The sequence below is a fragment of the Anoplopoma fimbria genome, chromosome 21, assembly GCF_027596085.1.
Source record: "Anoplopoma fimbria isolate UVic2021 breed Golden Eagle Sablefish chromosome 21, Afim_UVic_2022, whole genome shotgun sequence".
NCBI classification, from domain to species: domain Eukaryota; kingdom Metazoa; phylum Chordata; class Actinopteri; order Perciformes; family Anoplopomatidae; genus Anoplopoma; species Anoplopoma fimbria.
In genome coordinates this window covers 2,535,158-2,556,433 of record NC_072469.1, presented here as the reverse complement: position 1 = coordinate 2,556,433, position 21,276 = coordinate 2,535,158, and the positions used below count along the sequence as shown (strand labels likewise).

Sequence of the window (21,276 nt, the reverse complement as noted above, 5' to 3'; positions counted from 1 at the left end):
AAAAAAAAAAAAAAAAAAAAAAAAAAAAAAAAAAAAAGACAACTGTTTTAGTGTGCGGGGGAAAAATAACCAGGTCTATTTTGTATTAGTGTCTTTTCTTTTTTATTATTATTATTTAATATCAAACATTACTGTAGTGTGATTGTGGGTAGATATCCATTTTCCTATCAGATTTAATTTGAGTGAATATTGAGGATTCTTGCTGCTGATTGGTTGTGAGAGGAGAGGGCTGGCCCACGGCTGTCGCTATGTCCCTGCAACCACTAGCAGTAGTGGAGGGGGAGGGGGTTGGGAAAAGGTGTGTTGGGGGGTCTTCCTCCTACCTTTTGAAAAAAACATGAGCACAGGTGCTTCATGACAAACCTTACTAGCATGTTTGGCTGCATCATATTCCTTTGGCACTGTATTTTGAATGAACGTTAATTTATTAAAAAACATACCAAAAACGTTCCTGAAACTGACTCACGGTTTCTTTTTGTTTGGACTTAAAAGATGTGGCTGCTAGTTATTAAAATGAAATGTTTATTTGTAAATTTATTAGGAATCAACTCTTAAAATGTTAAATTAAAATCCCTTTAAATATCACAAATTCTTTAAGTTGCTGTTTAATTTCTGGCTAGACTTGTTGTCTTGTTTACTGTCTCTTTAAATATATAAATTGTAAATATATTTTCTTTCCTACAACATTTAACATTTGAGAAGTTTATTTTGTTAAATGGAAAGAAAAAGGATTTTATGGAAAAATCATGCTTATATTTCTACAATTTAAATGCCATTTAAAAAGTGCAATATTGTTATTGAATATTGGAAATAACACAAAAATACACCAGGATGCTTTTTGTTAAACCACATACATAAAGTTTGTATTTTTAAAACAATTAAGAGTTAAAGGGTTTTCCAGTTGCACATTGATAAGATAGCATTTATTAAACAGTGGTTACCTGTTGCATCATTAATGTTTATGTCCTATTATTACTGGACAAAGTTTGCAATTTTCTAATATTTTTCTTTTATCAGAGATAAGTTGACATAAAATTTAGAAGACTAACAATAGATTTATGAATGGAAATGGTCAATAGTTGTAAGCCTATTTATTCTTTGGTGTTTTATTGCATTACAACCTGGAATTTAAATAACATTTTATATGGATTTGTTTGATTTGGACCTACACAAAATAGTCAAACATTAAGTGAAATGTATGATGTTGGAGAAAAAAAGGGTTTATATTAGAAAAGTTTAAATCTTTGTCTTGTAAAACATATTGAATCCTGCTTTAACTTTTCAAACAGGTTATTTTCAGGAAAGGTAAGGTAAACATGTTGTTTAACAAAACCCTGCAAGTTTCTTTCTGGGGATCTGTTAAGTGATTAATCAAATTGACTGAATGCTGAAAACCATCACGTGTAGTTGGGTGAGACTTTCAGAGCGAGGTCTCTGGGCTCGGATTGTTGTCGGACAAACACATGGGTGCATATTTGTGCGTCCATGTGGTACATCCACAACAACAACCCACTAGCAACCACTTTGTTTGGCTGACCTACATTTTCTACCCAGACACATTTGTATCCAGAGCGATGAAAAGAACAAGTTCCTATTTCATTATCTCCTAAAAATAAAAGTCTGCGGTTTATTTTCAATCTTTTTTTTTTTTAATACAGCAATAAAGAATAGTATCACTTCCTCTCAAATACATTAAAAGCATCTGTCAAGAAAATATTCTGTGGATTTTGATTCACGATACATTCATATCTGTTAAATACAAAATTAAAATATATCATCAGAGGATGAAAAAGCAGCTTTTTCATTTATTTTGTTTTTACTTTATCCAGCAATCAAAAGAAAATTCCCGAAAATGACCAAGGAAGGTTTAAAAGAATGAAGAACCAAAACATATGTTTAAAAAAATGGATTTAAAGACGAAAGATGAGACTGGACAGAGCATGCTCACTGGACCACTTTTAATCCAAACGGTTGTTGAATATTTGAAGCACGGAGGGAAAAAATATCCTGAAAGCAGCTCGAAAAATGACAGTTATACAAGATAAAGATTGACATAAATAGAATATAATGGCTGCTTTTGCAAATGCACGCAGTGTTCCACAGATACAGGACTTTTTCCAGTGTTGTCATGACAAAACATGGATATCTATGAGTTTATACACAAACAAATAAATAACTTATCTGACTTTAAACTATTCTCAGATTTACTAAATATAGGTCTTCTAATATATAATATAAAAAGGCCCGGGTGCAGGTTCCTTCATTAAGGGAGGTTTTTCATCACGTTTATCAGGGGAACAGAATCAGGCATTAGGGTACACAAGGATTTATGTAATAACGTTGTGGTTTTTTTGCAGTAACAGCATTCAGATTTTGTAATTACGTTGGTGTAGTGTTCTGCATTTGTCAGAAATGCCAGAGAGCGGAAAATAAAGGAAATGTAACGGGCTGAAACGATAAACAATTAGTTGTTTGATTTTTGGAAATTTGATCATTTATCAAGAAAAATGCAAACCATTCTGTGTTTAGTGCTTCAAAAGAATGTTAAATAGATAAAGAAAAGAATTATCTGCTTTTAATTATTATACATTATCATTAAAATTAATATTTTAAAGGGTTTTGACTGTTGGTCTGTAGCTAGCTAAGTTTGTTAGCGTTTTTTCTAATTGCTTTAGCTACTGATGCTCATTTAATTTTAACCAACTGATGATAACTAACTGAAGAATAAGTTAAAGTATGAAGATTTATATATCTCTGTTTACACTCAATTTAAATTATTAAGCTCACAATATTATTTAATTTACATATTTTGTTAAATTTTTGACTCCATTTTTTGCTCCATAGCTGTCAAATCGGAAATAGCAGTGGATATTTTTCACTATTTCAAACTAATAATAATTAAAATAATCCACAAATGAATCAGCAATGAAAATAATTGTTAGTTTCAGCCTTTCGTGAGTCACTCTTTGTGTATTTGTTTTGTTAACGCAGGAATCCATGCCGTTACCACAACAACCACAGTGTGATTACATACATAGACATCACTGAACATGAGCCAGAATTTAAAATAGTAACTGTTAAAAATATCTTCAAGGTGCCACAGCTCATGCTTTTTTTTTCTTCTGTCAAATCTTGTGACACCGATATTTATTTTTCTGTCAGCAAAATAGTCGGCTATATATAGACAAACTCTAGAAATATGCAGCAAAAGACACCACAAAACCCAAACATCGGCTTCTTTAGTGTCTCACGGGAAGAAAGCATCCAGCAAAAATGCAAAACAGGCGGTCGGACATGGTGCAGCCTGTTGTATATTTCTGGGTTGTTTGATCAAAAGCGCCGGGCAGTCTCTGCCTCACAGTGGATGTGGACTGTACAGTTATTATAATATCCTGTGCAGCGTCGCGCCGGGAGTCACCAAACATGGGAATGCGAGACTGTCGTGATTATTTTTTCTCCTTCATAAAAGCATCTCTCAAGTCCACTGAACCCTCAGACTTCACCTTAACCAGAAGGTCAGAGGACGAGGACAGAGTCTGGTAGGTTTTGGTTTTCAGGGTTGGGCCTCGGTTGCTTGCTCCAGATGCTCCGCGGGGGTCACCGCCGGAGGCTGGGCCAGTGTGGAGAACCAGGAAGACATGGCCGACTTGGCGCTGGTCAACGCTCCGCCAACGGACTGACCTGAGAGCAGAGAAGAAGAACAGTTAAGACGCCACCAACAAAACCGGTAAATAAATGTTTGTTTGCAATGTGTAAGTGTCTTAAAACTTGCATTCTCTCTAGTGACCACCAGGGGGCGACTCCTCTGGTTGTATAGAAGTCTATGAGAAAATGACTCTACTTCTCTCTTGATTTATTCCCTCAGTAAACATTGTAAACATGAGTTTATGGTCTCAATCTCTAGTTTCAAGTCTTCTTCAATACAGCATGATGTTCATTTAGTAAATGATGCTCCATTTAGAGAAGTAGAGTCATTTTCTCATAGACTTCTATACAACCACAGGAGTCGCCCCCTGCTGGTCAGTAGAGAGAATGCACGTTAAAAGAAACTTCCACATCGGCTTCACTCAAGACATGGATCCCTTTCAGCTTATTTATTTGGGCGCCACCTTTAATAATGTCTAATTTAGGGGATCGTTTTTTTTAGCTTTCTTACCCATTGCCTTCCCCGTCTGCACCACGCTGCGACTGGTGGTCATCATGGCGTTCCCGATCTTCTTCCCTCTCTCGCTGTTCTGCACCGAGCTGCAGTGGACAATGAGTGGCAACAAAAAGGGTTAACAAACCAATGTATGCATGGGATTCCTGTGTTTGTGTGTGTGTACAAATTCGTCTTCTAGCAAGTGCCGTGTTTCCTAAATGTTGCCTTCAAACCTCTGTACCGGCTGAAGGCTGAGCAGCAGGTGTCGCGTAAGATGATTCGGAAACGAGCGAGGGGCTACGTTTCACAACAAACGCACACGGCTAAATTCAGCTTTATGTGGAACAGAGGGGTCTGCTGGGACCGGGACCTTTCACATGGATCCCCCGATCCATGGCTGACATTCAGCAGGAATCTCACACTAGCACGGTTAAAAAGACGGATGCGTGTGCGTGTCAGCAGCTGCCACTCTCTGCTTTCACACCTTCTAACGAGCCAAAATATTTAATCTGGACAACTGAAAGGAAGATAAATTATTCGAAACACAAAGTAAAGAATGCGGAGCTCAGTTTCGACATGTCGTCTCCTTAATTATTCGATAATATCTAAAAGAACAGCTTATAAAAGAAGTCTGTGTGAAACTTGAAACCAGAGAGAGATGTGTGTGACGGATACAGTGTTTATGTGACTACAGCGTCAACATGACATAGGCGTACACAGCTCGCCGCCTCCGTTTGGCGTCTCAATGACGCACGGCGGCGGCGCCAACTCGTAGGGGACAACGAGTTGGATCTGCCAAACAAACAGGATGCGGTTGCTATGGCGCCTGTTGCTAGGGTCAGTGAGGCAGCTACAGGAATCTATCCTGACTGTTGCCAACTTTCTTTTTATCTTTGATTTTTCAAAGTAAGAGTTTTAATTTAGTTTGTTAGAATGAGAGAATCCCTGTGAACATTAGATAAGAGCTTTAAATATGATTTTTACCACTAAATAACAGTAAAACTACAATCTCTCATGTTGTATTGATGACATCACTGATCAATGCCACTAGATTCATTTAACAGGTTTCTGGTTTTCCTCAGTTATTTATTTTAATGTGAAATATTTAAGGATATATATATATATATATTTTGTATATATTTAGTTTATTATAATTATTATTTACTAACATCTGTACACTACCAACCCTGGATTATTACATGGACGTAATATAATGCTATTATTGTTGTATCACTTTTTATTACTTTTTTTACAATATATCATAATGTACAATATAATAAAAAGATATAGGTGCATAATTAAAAAAAATATATATAATAACAAATTAAAAAATATATATAATAAAAGCAAAATATATATTTATATGCATAAATATTGTTTTAATTATATTATTATTATTATTTAATTAATATTTGACCTGTATTATTCAACATATGTGGTCAAAGAAACACCAGAATAGGCCTTTAAGATCTCAAAGTGTCCAAATATATCTACATTAAATGGCAAATTTGTTTGAATTAATGCAAAGGAATCTAGAATCTTGATTTAAATGTCTTGCACATACAGTACCATGGAAAAAATGTTATTAACTCTGAAGCTTTTGAGGTTTTGGGTGGAATAAATGGAAACTCTGTGGTAAAATGATCATATTCAACAAGATTCCAACAATCCGTAACACAAAGCAGTCTTTCCCCTGAGCCACTGTGTACACTGGGAGAGGACACGCTGACTCTCCGTCTCGCTGGCTGACCCAAATAAACAGCTCCTTATGCGGAACGCAGCGCTGACAATGAAAGGAAGATCCTCTAACAGCCAGCGTCCGCCTGCAGCCGTGCAGCTCTGTCACATGACTCTTGTTTTTGTGAGAACATCTCTGCCACCGGCTGCTCTTTGTCCGGCAACCGATGACGAGGAGACATGAAAAGGGGTCGGCTGTGTATAGCCCCTCTAACACACAACACACACACACACACACATTCACCAGTGCTTCCATAATACACATGCAACACAGCACATTCACAAGGAAGTCAAGCGTAGGGCCTCTCCTTTTTTTTTTTTTTTACTGACAAAACCTCAGACCAGTCACAGATTGTCCCACTAAAACCAGTCCCTTCTTCCCAGCCTCAAGTTGCAGGAAAGCAGCTCAATGTTTACTTCACTACACCCCTGAGAAAACTTCATTAAATAAAATCATTAAATACCAAGATCAGGGCCTTTACAATTTAAGAATGTATTGTTAAATCGAGCCCACAAATATATATTCTTTGTCCCAGTTTAGATATTATTTTTTGTCTTATATTTTGAAGGGATCCATTCATTTTTCGGGAACTACTCAGCCTAATCACCAACTCCATTCTTGCTCTTAAAGTTACTAAAAGGAACTTTCATTTTGTTTTGATTTTGTGTGTGTGTGTGTGTGTGTGTGTGTGTGTGTGTGTGTGTGTGTGTGTGTGTGTGTGTGTTATCAGACACGTAACACTAGAAGCGGCGCTCCAGCTGTGGTCGGAGTCGCCTTTCATCTGAACTTCCTGGAACGAAACCAGAGCTGAAGCTGAAGAAGTCAGCAGCTCTGTTTGTTTTTAAGAATGAAACTCGCTCATAATTAATGAGTTTTTCTGATATGAACCCCCCCGACCCCCTATATTATTCACCGCTGGGTGTTTGAGTGAATGAGCAATTAATAATTAACAATCGATGAGCAGCAGTAATGCAGAGCTGCAACAATTAGATGATTAATCCCAAAAGATATCTTATTTTTTCACGTAGAAATGGCATAAAATGTTGTTTTCAGCCCCTCAAATAAGGACATTTCATGCTTTTCTCTGATTAATATTGTATTACAACTGAATAAATGTTGTTTTTTACTAATTTAAAAGCATCAGTGTTGACTGAGAGACTAGAATGGACATTTTTTAATATTTTCTGACATTTAGTAAACCCAATTTCCCAAATCCCAATTTTAAAGTAGATATCTACATTGTCATTTTTAAAGAAGTACGACACAATTTTCTTTACAATGTCGTCTTTTCTCCACATGATGGCAGCAGCATTCATCTTTTGGTGAGCTCCAGGAAACAATGTGACGTGATGAGGTTTGAAAGAAAATCAAATAACACTGCCGCTGACTCGGCTTTGGACTGGATTATTCATGTTTTACTTGTTGTTGTTTCTTGTCTTCTGTGTCTTAAAGCTGCAGTACTTATATTTGTACAAAGCAGGAGATGAAAGAGTGAGAGAGGAATGAAAGAGTGAACTCACTGTGAGAGTCGTAGTTTCACGTCTGCAACACTGTACTGGCCCTGGAACGGATGTCTACAGAAAGAGAATTGAATGTATTAATTTACCAAATACATGATCATTTTTTATAAATCCTTACTGAATCTGAACAGTCAACAAAGTCAATAAACCCTTGAGATTATTCTCAATAATAACAAATGTCACAATATCGACATATATATATATATGTGATTTAATATATTGATTTAAACACCAATACTTTCCCCATTTTTTTAGCACGTTTCTATAGTTATTAAAGGAATATTTCACCTCGAAAATTACCATTTGCCCATCAATTAATCCCCCAGTATAACCTTAAATTTAGTTTTCTTCTCTAATACCACCACAGTGAACGAATAATCAAACAACGGAGAAAAGTGTTGATGAATTGAAGTAATAATAATAATAAAGAAATGATTTGTAAACTGCTTGAAAAGGTATTCTTTCTATTCATGATTTGATTTGTCCTCCTACCCCGCGGTGATGGCGGCCATGGCTGGGTGCTTGTTGCTGTACCAGACCCGGTAGTTGTGGGTGATCTTCCAGGCCGTCACGAACGCAACGCCGTAATCAGCCAGCAGCCTCTCGTTGTCTGAAATGAACGGAGATGTTTGGAGTCAGTAAACACAACACAGAACAGCGTATGTGATGATGACAGCACACGTTCGTATTAGTAAGTCTATGAAGATGAGTCACTAGTATTTATAAAGAAATCAACTCATCATAACTCCATAGAAGAAGTGAGTAAGCTGCATATTTAGAAAAATCTAAATTTGATTTTGAAACAAAACCACAAGACCAGTCCATCTCTATTTTAATAAAAGGCCCTCTGTAAAGAAAATAACGTTGCATTTAGTCAACTTTATTTTTTATTAAAGACACCTATTAATGGGAATTTCAGTAAAACAGCCTCTAAATGAAGAAGTGAAAGTAGTGAATAAATGATAAATGAGTGTTCCCACCTTGCTGTAACGCAGAGGACAGTAACGAGTGGAGGTAGAGGGTGAACTGCGCTCTGATCCACTCGTCTCCGCCCTCCCAGCCCGTCCCGTCCAGGAAAACGTCGTCGCGGTTCTCCGTCACGTGCTTCACCAGGTAGTCGGCGAAGCGGAGGTCGGCCGTCGTCAGGCTCAGGATCTTACGGAGCTCCGGGTCCTGGATGTGGACGCCGGCTTCTTCCACCTAGAAAACACAAAACATACAGTGTTTATCATCAGAACTGAACAATATCAAACTTTTACTGTTAAAATAATTAATAATTAAATGTTTTACCTCGACGACGGCGTCGCTGAGGTGCCTCTGCTGGCGGAAGAGGATGTTGGTCGCCCCGGCAACGAAGCCGCGCACGGTCACGTCGGACAGGAGGTGATGCTGCTGCAGGGCCATGTAGGGCAGACACAGGTAACCCTGGCAACGGAAAGGGGAAAAGGTCACCGTGTTGCAGAAAAACACACACACACACACACACTCTGTTGTACACCTTTTTGTCTGTGCTTCTAGTAAATTTCATGGTTTTTAGAAGTTATATGTCTTCAGATAATCAACCTGAACTTCCTGTCAAAGACATTTTTTTAGGGGACAAAAAGGAGAAAAAATAGCAAATCTTGAATTTCTTGTTTTTCAGTTTGGTCTCAATACATAAAGTTTAAACCCTGAGTGTTACCTTAGTGAAGATGGGCAGCGGCAGGCCGTACTGGTCCTCCTCCAGACCGGACACCAGGCCCTGGACGACCCCTCCCTGACCGACGCCGGACTGTGGCTGCGACGTGATGGGCGTCCCCGTCTCGGAGTCGAAGGCGTCCAGAAGCTCCACCTCTTCTTTCCCCTCGACGGCCTCCTTTTTGGGGCTCTCTTCCAGCACGCTCGGGTCCAGAGTCTCCCAGTCGCTCTCCGAGGACTCCGGGGAGCTGCGAGACGGCGGTTTGAGGAGGTGGTTGTCCCCCTCGGTGCTGGTCCCGGAGGACGGAGACTCCTTGGCGGCGGCGGTGGGCCCGGCGGACGTGCCCTCCAGCTCCAGCTCGCTGTTGGGGATGTCAGTGACGGACACGGAGACGAACTCCTCGGCTCCGGAGACGCTCTCCACCAGAGTCACGTCCTCCGACACGCTGCTCTTTGGCCGGTAGTGGGACGAGTCCACCAGGCCGTGCTCGATCATACCTGCACAGATGAAATAAAAAAGTGATATTTGTCATTTAATTTCAGTCCACTTCATCAGCTTTCTGTTTGACATGTTGCAGGTTCTTACAATTCAGATATTTCCTGATTTTTGCAGAAGACAGGTGATGTTTTGAATTATTTTCTATTCACTTTTTTACAGTTTTTTATCCTTAAAAAGTGTTGTTACAATAATATTCTTTGAGTTTTTCCAAGTCTTTTATTTTGAAGTGATGCTTAACTTTATCGGGAAGTAGGGAGGACATTTTTTATTCTTGCTGTTAACACATTCTTCTTTTTATGAATGGAAAGTTTAAATCATGAGAAATAAAGCATAAAAGTCACATTAGTGTCCCTTTGCGTTTACGAGTGTTCTGCATATGTAACTCTACTCATGTACTATTGTTTTCATTTAGCTTTTCCGTTACTTTAATTCTTCTTCCCAATTTTCCTTAAATTCTTAAAAAAGGCTTCTGTTTGGACAGTAAACAGGTCTTAATTCATCTCTTATATCTATTTTAAGTTGCTGAGAAAACACAAAAACTACATTTTACAAGATTACATTTGAACACATCGTAATAACGTTTTAATTGAGTTCTGTCCAATACTCGTTTTTACTGAATGGAGCTTGAACGCACCACAATGTAACTAAATGGAACCTCCATACGTCTCTGCTTCTTACTAATGTTTCTAACTCTCCTCCTGTCAATTTAAACACAGATTTGTTTTTCACATGTTTTATTATCCGACCAGCGACTAGAAAGCGTCAATGTCAATCTTCAGGTTGCATGTTTTGATTGCAATTTCTCTATTTTTTAAACTTGCCTGGATTAAACCAGATATATTAAAACCTTATGACCTGATAAAAACAGCCTCACAAAACTGTAATTAAGACTTTTTTATTTACTTTTTCACAGTTTTCCCAGTTTAATTATCTGTACAGATGCATTAAAAACACCCATGCACCATCCCAACAAACACTTTATTTAATGTGAAAAGTAGAGAAGATCTTTTGGAGTTACTGACCTGGAAACAGTGATAAAACTGTCATCAGAGCTCCCACTAATCTGTTGACAGGAGACACGTAGAAAAGGACCTGCAAACAAAAACAACAACAAAAGTCTAACTTATAGTGTTGTTTTCTTCAAAAGTTCTGAATTGCAAGAAAACACATTTATTTCTGATTGTACCTTCTTCTCCAGCAGAATAAGCTTGAAGAGGATGAGGATCTACGGAAGGTAAAATGAAAAGAGTTATTATATAACAACTATAACACAACCAGCATTCACATGAACGTTTGTCTGTGATTCTCTACCTTGTGTCGAAAGTGCAGAATTAAATCTCTTGGTGATAAACCTGAGGGAAGAAAGTAAACAGAGCGTCAACAAATGAGGAATGTAGCCTCAGATAAAAACAATCACATGGCTAATAACCACAAATATGGTCTGTTTATAGAATATCTGTATTTCTGGAACAACAAAACATGTGTTTTGCAATATGTTTTATTATTTATTTATATCAGGGTTTTTAAATGTTTTCGTTTCTTGTATTTTTTACTAATTTCATTTTAATTTATTCAATTACATTTTTTGTGTCCAATTTACAATTTTTAAGTGTATGCAATCGATTCTGTTTTATTGTAATTAAAGGACTATTTAAAATGTAAATGATGTACCTAATGCTACAATATATAACGTATATATGCAAAGAATACAAACAAATAAGTAATAATGTAAATAAGTGAATAAAATAATCCTGCAAAGTGGGATCCTTTGAGTGTGCTAAATCAAATAAGAATGTTTCTTTAAATGTGGTTAAAAGCAGTATTAATTAAAGAGCATTTCACAGTCGAATTATAGTGCAGTTTAATCATTATTGCACAAGAGAGAAATCTTAAACTACGAGGGGAAATAAGTCTAAGGGGACATGTTGTGACGGAGGAGATAAAGAAATGACTTCCTGTGTTGCTCTGTGGTGCTTTTTGGTAGAAATGCCTCTTGCAAAAGTTGGGAAAAAATAGGAAAACAAGCAGGAGAAACTGCAAAAGACCTCATGCAAGGTCGGCACATGTTCACTACTTATATACCACAAAAAAAAGTCAACTTTTATTTGTGTTTGTGTCATAAATACGCAACTTGTTGGACCTACCTAGATACACCTGTGATCCCTCCAGAGCGGAGCCCCTCAGAGAGCCGTTCATGTGGTCGTACAGCTCCTGCAGGACGAGAGGAGGAAACAGGAAGTCAATATAACAGAATATAAAAGGTAAAACATATGGTTTCTGTCTCGAGCAAATTATTCTCACCTTTAAAATCGATATCTGTGAAAAGTCTTTCTCCTCGAAGTAGGCATGTGTGATGAGCTGTAGCTTAGCTTGAAGTAGACCGTAGAGAGGCTGAGAATCACAAACAAACAAACGAGTGTGTGAGTCGTTAACGGTTTCATTAAAATCAACCATAACTCCCATTTGTCCCCAAATCTTTATGCTGTTTTATGCAGGAAATGACAATAATATTTATTATTTTCAGAGGAAATATCACAGTTTTCATGATTATTAACCAGATTATTTCTAATATGCCTAAAATATTTATTATGTTCATCACCTATATTCTTTGTTTAAGTCATCTATTTTGGCTATGAGCAATTTAACATAATAAAACATTGTTTCTAAAGCTATTTTAACAAAAACATTTACAGAATAAAAAAACATTTCTAAAAGGTATTTTAACAAAAATTTACTGAATACAATAATATTTTCTAAAGGTATTTTAACAAAAATTAACATAATAAAAGTATTTTTTTCTAAAGGTATTTTAACAAAATAAATTACATAATAAAACACTTTTTTAAAATTTTAACAAAAAAAAGAATTTTTTTTGAAAAGTATTCAAACAAAAAATGTACAGAATAAAACATGATTCCATAACTGAAGTTACACTGAACATCTAAAGGCTCCTCCTTTCTCACAACATTAAAAGTTTAAATCTCTATGGCGACGCATTAAAGAGAAATGTTCTTCTTCTACTGCGTTATAAAGATGACATCATCATCATCCTCTGACTGACTCACCACTCGACTGAGGACGCAGACGCTCTTCTGAACCGTCTCCCTGGTGACGTCGGCCTGTCGCACCTTCAGGGCCTGAAGACGGATTAAAAAACATTAAAATATATATATATGTATATATATATGAATATAAGAATACACTGTGAGGCCTTCATGTGAGTAATCGCTCTGCAGACGACCTCATAAAAACTGACGTCATTAAGGACAAAAAAATGATTTCCTTCTGATTAAATCAAGAATAAAGAGGAAGAACATTTCCTTCCAAAAGCACAGACAAGATCTGCAGCTGCAACAGCTGAATATTAATCAAACCAGATGTATGTGTTACAAAACAAGTTATACAATTACACCCTAATCTACTCTGAACTCTCTTCCGCTTTGGATAGTTTAAAAAATATCTGCATTTATGGAATTAAGAGGCGTGTCGTTCTCACTGTTTCCCTATTTATTTATCACTTGAATTATGTTGTGATTACTTTATTGTACTTTTGGTAAAGCAGTTTAAAATGTGTTGTTTTTAAATGTTCTCTTTTTGACTTTTGGATAGTTTGTACTTTTTTTGAGTACTTTTTCTTTCGGTACTTTGAGTATATTTTGATGCACATGCTAATGTACTTTTACTTTAGTGAAACTTTGAATTTAAAACACACAAAAGTTACCAACTAGAATCAGGTTACCTGTAAAACCTGAAATGTAACATTTAAATACTTTAAAAGCTAGTATTCACTTTCATTTTTTAATTTGCTGATTGCTTTCCTGATTAAATTATTAACTATTTGCATAATAAAATGTCAGAAAAGGAGAGAAGTCTGATGTCAAATATCAAGATGTTTGATACTTCGTTCATTTTAGTCGATATGTTGTTTTTTATGCTTTGTTCCAAGAAACTTTAGAGCGTATCTCTTGTAAAAGCAAAATAATAGTGGTGCTTCTGTGTGATTATTTGAAGAGGAAATCTGTTTACACATCTGTCGATTAAAGAAACTAATAGGAGTACACATATATATGTGTGTGTATATATATGAAAAGTTATTTCCTGAGCTCGATTAGAATCTGTGAAAATGTTTTTTTTTTTCTGACCTTCGCTTCTATTTGTCGATAACAGGAAACTCCGTAGACGCACTTCATGTCTTCACTCAGAGGAGGCAGGTGGAAATACACAGTGTCTGCAACACAAAATAAGATAAGACACATTAATAAACAACAACATGCATTCAAACGGAGAAACATCAAGTGTGAGTGTAGTTCAGAGTAACTGTCATCGCATTACTTGCGTTACATGTGGTCTTTAATTATCTGCAAAATGGACCGATAGAAAGTTTTTATCGCTTATTCTAAAATGCATTTCTTTCTAATTAATCGACTTCTCATTTGCTTGTTCACGCTTCCTGTTTTTTGTTTTTATTGTCTTTAAATAACATTTGAAAGTCTTCTTTCAGTGTTATGTCTAATATATATTTTATGCCTCAGTAAAGCATTTTGAATTATTTTGTGTTTCAATAATGCTCTATCAGAAAAATTGTTTTGCCTCACTGCCATGTCCGCCTTGGATCTCGTTTGCAATTAACTGTGCATTCCAATACTCATAGTAACAAACTATTTAGTACTCAAGAAAAAGTTTTAGTATGTTCCAAAATGCAGTTTTTTCGATAAATACCAGGATGTCCTAATGCACCGTTAGCATTTTGCAGAATGCACGCTATTCTGACCCACAATCCTTTTGTGCAGCAGAAGATTTGTCTGTGTTTTGACAAAGTATTATGTCAAAGTATTTAGTTTGTAAGAGGCAGCTGAAGTACGTACTAAAAGTAGAAAGAAAAAAGTATGCAATCGGGAATACCATGCAAGCCTTGTTGCTTTCCACCAACTTTGTGCTAATGCTAGTGCTTATCAGGATAGGGATTTGTGTTTATGTGAGATTTAAGGTGAGGTTGCAATGTTGCAGAATAATGACAAAATAATGTAATTAGAGGTATAACGGACTACTTCCTATAGGGAGTAAACAAGTTAAGTAATGCATTAGTTTCTTTTAAGAAAAGTGATGAGTTATGTGGTTTTTTTTCAGGGTTTCTGCTGCAGAAGAAGCTGCAGCTCCTGCATTAATGCATGAACCTGCACAGTCAGATAAACGTTCAGAGAGGACGGTTACGTAAGAGGGAAGGTGCAAAGGAGAGAGGAGAGAGGAGGTGAGGAGGCGAGGAGGCGAGGAGGCGAGGAGGCAAGGAGGAGGAGGCACGTTTAGGTCATTATTTTAAAACATGGCGAGGCTTCAAACAGCAAACTGTCAGCTGGCAAACTGGAAAAACGGGTCAAAGTTCACAATCTATTCATTAGTTAAAGAACAAAAAACGAGTTTCTCTGCATGTTTAGTGCATTAAGTAATGTAATGTAATTAAGTGCAACCAGTGGAATGTAAATAGGTGCATTTAGTAAGTATTGCACAAAAAGAAATTGAGGTACTTGTACTTTACTTTTACTTAATACTTCTATTCCACTACATCTGATTTATATTTTGTTATAAATCAAACTAACCTACAGTTTGTATAAGAACAGCTGTAAAGATAATACATTTATTGTTATTAAAATCATTTTTAATGCAAAAAAAATTTTCAGTTTCCTTTTTATACCGTTAACAATGTAGATGTACTAGTAATAATTTAAATGTATTGGTAATAGTGTTAATACATTAGCAATAATGTCAATATGTTAGTACTAATGTTATAAATGTTCATATATTAGTAATAATGTTAATAATGTCAATAATTTTAATATATTGGTAATAATGTTTATAATGGTAATTATGTTAATATATTAGTAATAATGTCTATAATGTCAATAGATTTGTAATAATGTTAATTATGTTAATATATTAGGAATAATGTTGTGTTAAGATTTCCTTTTGAGCAGTGCATTGTGCACATTTAACAGTCTACTAAACAAATCATTGCTTTTCTACGCTTCAAATTTAAAACCTGTTTTTTATTTGTAAGGAGAATACCATTTGGAAACAAGAAAGAAGAATAACGACTCGCAAACTGCTAAAAAACAGACGTGCACGTGTGTCGGTTTTCTACTGGAGGATTCAGGAAGTTTAGACAAAACAAAATCCTGAAAAGTGAAAAAGGATTCTTATAGAACAGCTGCAAAAAGCAAGAATTATAATAATTATGTTGTCATTTATACCCGAAGATACAGTCTTATTTCATACAGTGTGTGTGTGTGTGTGTGTGTGTGTGTGTGTGTGTGTGTGTGTGTGTGTGTGTGTGTGTGTGTGTGTGTGTGTGTGTGCTCCTGTGATCTTCAGTAGTTTTCCTTTCAGTGTTTCCTCTGTAACCAACACCCTGTTATATCAGTGTGACGGCCGTCTTTATGAGCCGCAGTGCAGAGGGAGTCGCTCACGTTTACTCAGCCAACAGGCAGCCGGAGCGGCAGAAACAAAGGACACAAAAGAAGAGGAAGATGAGGAAGATGAGGAAATGCGCGGCAGGGGTCGGAAGATTTAGGAAATGTAGATATGGAAGATATCTGCAAGACAGATCGTGAATTTGATCTGATTTTTTTCTCTCTCTTGTATATTCTCCTTCATTCAAACTGATGGATGAATCTCCTGCTCTGGGAACGTTTTTGCTTATTCTTGCAACATGAAAACCATATTTTTTAAGTAAATAAAAACACCAAACATAAAGCAGACATCAGTGTTTGATGGGGTGTTGGTTTAGTTGTTGGTTTAGAGCGGCGGTGAACCACAGGACTGTCACATGACGGCACATGATAGCTCATGATCACTGCAGAGTCCAGCTCTCTCTTTACAGCTTTCTTCTCCTGCTTTCACCCAATAGAACAGATTGAATTTCACTTTCATCCGTTTATTGTCAGCTGACATAACTAGATTCTAAAAAAAACACATACTGCAACTTTATAAATATTCTATAACGGATTCAAAGTTGCATTTTCCACCAACATTAACAAAGATAAGACAGTAAATAAGAGAACTATTTGAAGTAAAGACGCAAAGAAAGCTTGAACTAACAGTTATTTTCATTATTTGAGTGGCCAATAAAATACAAAAAGTCCCAAAAGACTAAGTCGACATATTCTCATTGCTCACTTTGTCCAACGAACAGTCCAAAACCCAAATATATTCAGTTTGCTATCATAAAAAGACAGAGAAATCATTTCTGCATCTTTGAAAAGATGAAATGATGGACTCAAAGTGGCCTTTTTCCACCAAACAGCTGCATAAAATGTTGAAATAAAGATTTTCTCTCTATAGAAGGGACCTTCACAATGACGGATGATCCAGGAAGTCTAGTTTAAGTCACACATTAACACATTAAAAAGGTTAATGAGTTGCTAAAACTCTGCAAAACAACTCTGGGAAGTCTCCTTCATCGGGACATTCCTGAGGTGAACAGCAGATAAATGCAGTTCAGGAATGTGATGGTCAGAAAACTTAGTTAATATTTACTTAAAAAGACAGAAAATCGAATATCAATCAAAAAGAAGACAGTTAATAACGGAGCTATTCGTAGTTAAGACGAACTAAATGTTTTCATTATTAAAGTGGTCAATAAAATGCCAAAAGTTTCCAAAGACTAAGTTGACATAATCAAATTGCTCGTTTTGTCCAAACCAACAAAATATATTCAGGGTTTAAAGTCCAGATGCAAAGACAACATTATTGATCCTAAAGTTTTAGGTGTTTATGAATAAATCCAAACATTTAAACGGCGTCATTGCATTAATAATATGGCTGGGAATGTTTTGATTCAGTACAAAGAGCAGTAAAGAGAGTAAAGGTTTTATATGTACTTTATGTATTTGAAAAGGCATTATGAACTGATTGCGAAAATATAAACAAACAAAGGCAGAAAGTTACATATTTTCATGCTAAATTAAAACGTTTTTAGTATTTCTCAATTCTCAGTGACGTCAAGAATAAAAAGTTCATGTTATACAACAAATGCAATGCTCGATTTTAAATAAATCAAATGTATAATTGTTTTTGAAATTCAGATTTTCGTTTTACAAAAAATGACTCCCTGTTTTTTTTAACAAATCACATAATAAACAACTTCTATTTGGTGTTTAGGATAATTGTCCATTAGAAGCATTATATTAAGGATCTTTTGCAGAATAAAACGTTTTAAAAAACAGGAAGTCGTGAACCGATTCAGAATCTTACACAAATCAATATTTCCCCACTTCTTATTAATAATACTCATTGTTTGTTTTGTTTTTATCCTAATGAATTATTAGCTGGATTGGGCGTTGTGTGGCGTACCTTCCTGGTAGTTGTGCGCTCCGTCAGGAAGCGCCAGGAAGGGGAGGTACTTCCACTCCTCCGGCAGCAGGTTGCTGTCGTGACCTTCATCGGGCAACAACGGCGGGTACGAGAATTCAACCTGGAGGCCGGGACAGAAAGACAGCATGTTTGTGCTTTATTCATATATGTCTGCATTATCAATTCTTACTATTACATACTTTTATGAAAAGAAAACAACATTTTAAAGTGGTAATCATTTCATTAAGCATTTTTGTCATAGTAACAAACTAACTGTACAAGTATTACAATGCTTGCAACACTTAATTAACTTATCAATTAACCCTCTGAACCTCAAGCAGTTTTGGGGCGTTCTTCGCTCCCTTCACATTTTTCTCTCTGTGGACTTGATTTTCAAAATAAAAGCCCTGCACCTCTATGGAAACAGCACAACCGTAGCTAGTAGAGTGTTGAGAGAACACGCAAAGTTGAACTTCTTTGATAATTTATTTTACCAAAATTGGAAAACACTGGAATCTATATATTCAACATTTTTACAAGTGTTACTAATGTTGGGGTAAAAAAATGGATGCAAAACAAGCTTTATATATTGAACGATTTACATCTTCACAAGCTCTCCTCTCCTTTCTGCTCGGTGTTCAACAGCCTGCAATTCAGGCAAAGTTTTACTGATTTTTTGTCACATGACTGTTGGTCTCAGAAGAATCAATCATGGCTTTTTAGTTACTTTACGGAGTGCAGAATTTTATGTTTTTTACAGACTTTGGTGAAAGCAAATGGTTTATTCGGGCGAGACTTTAAATGAGACGTGCAGAATAAAATGTTTTTGGTGAAATATCAAAATTTTAAGCTTAGTTTTGGTACATTTTTTTATTATCATGACAGTTTTTACAGCTTCTGGTTGTGGTAAAATGTAGTTTTGGCGATCGTTTAAAGAAAACATGCTTTTCCATCCCACTGGCTGGTTTTGGGATTCAGAGGGTTAAAAAATCTGTCTCTTCTCTCTTTGCAGGAAACAGAGCAGCAGCCTAGAAAGAAGCTGGTCTGGAGCTAAAGTTTTAAGCTCATAAGTCACCTGAAGAAAAAACTTTCACACCACAGTTTAAATTCTCCAACAAAAGCCCCGCCTCCTACAGGATTAACCTGCTGGTCCTGAACGCCACATACACACTCACACACACTCAGGGCTTACTCCACTACATCTAATAGGTCAATATTGTACTTTATACTCTACTAAATCTCAGAGGTAAATATTGTACTTTTTACTACATCTCAGAGGTAAATATTGTACTTTTTACTACATCTCAGAGGTAAATATTGTACTTTTTACTACATCTCAGAGGTACATATGAATCCAGAAACATTAGATATAATAGTAAAACACTTTACTGATCAATCAATACTTTAATACTCCTTTAACTAAATTTACATACTTTAACTTTAAGTAAGGTTTTAAATGCAGGACTTTAACTTGTAATAGAGTATTTTCACAGTGCGGTATTAGTACTTTTACTGCAGTAAATGATCTGAATACATCTCCCACCGCTGTCCCTTTAACAACCTTCCTGTCAGAGGAACAGATGGGCAGCAGGTGAATAAGAGAAGAAGGCTGAAAGAAAAAGGAGCCGACGGATTAAAGAGCCAAGAGCCCGATCGGATACCCGGCGGGGAGATCGCTGACCTCGTATCAGATAACCTCCTCCAGCGCCGGAGGGCAACAGGCCTTCAACAAAGAGGGAGCATCGTCTCCTCCGTTTAAAATAAAATAAAAACAATGTCTGTTTTATCTTCTGCCTCATGCAGCAGCTGTTTCTAAGCCCATTGAGAAGACAGACGCCTGCCAGCTCGGCCCCTAAATGTAATAAATACTGAAGAAGAAGAAGAAGAAGAGGCTGCAGGAAGTGACTTTGAAGTGAAATGTAAAAATCAGATTTCAGATGTGAGCTTTGTCTGCGGTTTATGTTTAAAGGGAACCAAGCTGAGGCTGTTAAAGAAAAAGTCCCGTTAGTTGTGATTGATAGACGGGTATTTGTGTAACATCAGTGAGATACGACCGCATATGTTGTTTTGTCTTTTTGTGTCTTAAAAAATGTCTGCACTGCATAAAGTTATGATTCAAATATTACAATTTTAGACAGTGTATTGTTTGTGCAACGTTTAGAACTTCTTCTTTTTTCTTAAATAGAAATAAACGTATTTTACTCCACAAGCTAAAGAAATGAAAAGAGGTTTTGTTTTGGTACCAAAGCTCAGGTTTATTTAAGCTCTTTTAAGCCTTTAAATTATTTACAATTGTTTTCTTTCTTCCAATCTGATGAATAAAGTTTAATTAAATTAACTTCAAATGAAAGCCAGCCCTGATTAAAGCCTCACATTATGGATAAAACTTGTTTTTCCTGCTCCTAAAAGCTGCGTTATAAATGAATGATTCGATTTAAGATATGAATTGCATGAATGTTAGTTAGAGTCTGATGGGCGTGGTAGCCCTGTCATCAGTGTGTGAATGATATGTAATATACTACTGATTGTAAGTTGCTTTGGATAAAAGCGTCTGCTAAATGACTGTAATGTAATGTAAGATATATATATATATATATATATATATATATATATATATATATATATATATAGTGTTGCAGGATTTGTAGTGCTCTTTCTTCCTATTTTCACTTCTCCGTTGAGTCCGAAAAGAGCCAGCCAACAGCAAAAAACTGACCACAACAATTTCCCAGAGCCCAAGCTGACATCTTAATACGTTTTGTTTTGTCCAACACATGCAGTTTATTATGATATAAAACAGATAAACAGCAAATACTGACTATGAAGAAGCTGCAACGTGGGAATATTTTTGCATTTATCATCTTGAAAATTGCCAATTTAGTTTAATTTTCTTTGGTATCAATACAAGAATTCAAGATATTTTATTTGCATTACTATATTAAGGAAAATGTTATTAATTAAAGCTACAGTACCAGTCAAACGTTTGGACACACCTTCTCATTCAATGGTTTTTCTTTATTTTTATTTTTTTCTACATTGTAGATTAATATTGAAGACATCCAAACTATGAAGGAACACATATGGAATTATGTGGTAAACAAACAAATGCTCAACAAACCAGAATATGTTTTATATTTTACATTCTTCAAAATAGTTGAAGGAGAAGGTGTGTCCAAACTTTTGACTGGTACTGTATCTCTCTTGGGGATATTTCACTGAGATCAATATTTATTTTGCAAGAAATGACAAATAAGTAAGTGTCTCATACTATTTATCTGTATATATAATATTTCAGTTACTGTGGATTCTTTACTGTTTTTTTATTGCTCATTTGCTTATTTATAATTCTTATTTT

The 21,276-nt window shown here is 36.0% G+C and overlaps 1 protein-coding gene across 1 annotated transcript in view; it reads right to left on the bottom strand.

Moving 5' to 3' along the window:
* Nucleotides 1-1,661: 1,661 nt before the first annotated feature.
* The window catches only part of avl9 (AVL9 homolog (S. cerevisiase)), a 20,884-nt gene continuing 1,269 nt past the window's right edge, over nucleotides 1,662-21,276 (bottom strand). The window contains exons 2-16 of the mRNA XM_054622840.1: nucleotides 17,922-18,042; nucleotides 13,718-13,803; nucleotides 12,641-12,712; nucleotides 11,877-11,966; nucleotides 11,720-11,786; nucleotides 10,887-10,927; nucleotides 10,762-10,800; nucleotides 10,598-10,667; nucleotides 9,081-9,574; nucleotides 8,690-8,824; nucleotides 8,380-8,599; nucleotides 7,892-8,009; nucleotides 7,400-7,453; nucleotides 4,157-4,245; nucleotides 1,662-3,681 (exon numbers count right to left, since the gene is read on the bottom strand). Of these exons, the coding sequence (XP_054478815.1) occupies nucleotides 3,554-3,681; nucleotides 4,157-4,245; nucleotides 7,400-7,453; nucleotides 7,892-8,009; nucleotides 8,380-8,599; nucleotides 8,690-8,824; nucleotides 9,081-9,574; nucleotides 10,598-10,667; nucleotides 10,762-10,800; nucleotides 10,887-10,927; nucleotides 11,720-11,786; nucleotides 11,877-11,966; nucleotides 12,641-12,712; nucleotides 13,718-13,803; nucleotides 17,922-18,042 (1,824 nt within the window). The 3' untranslated portion in view covers nucleotides 1,662-3,553. The remainder of the gene's footprint in view (nucleotides 3,682-4,156; nucleotides 4,246-7,399; nucleotides 7,454-7,891; nucleotides 8,010-8,379; nucleotides 8,600-8,689; nucleotides 8,825-9,080; nucleotides 9,575-10,597; nucleotides 10,668-10,761; nucleotides 10,801-10,886; nucleotides 10,928-11,719; nucleotides 11,787-11,876; nucleotides 11,967-12,640; nucleotides 12,713-13,717; nucleotides 13,804-17,921; nucleotides 18,043-21,276) is intronic.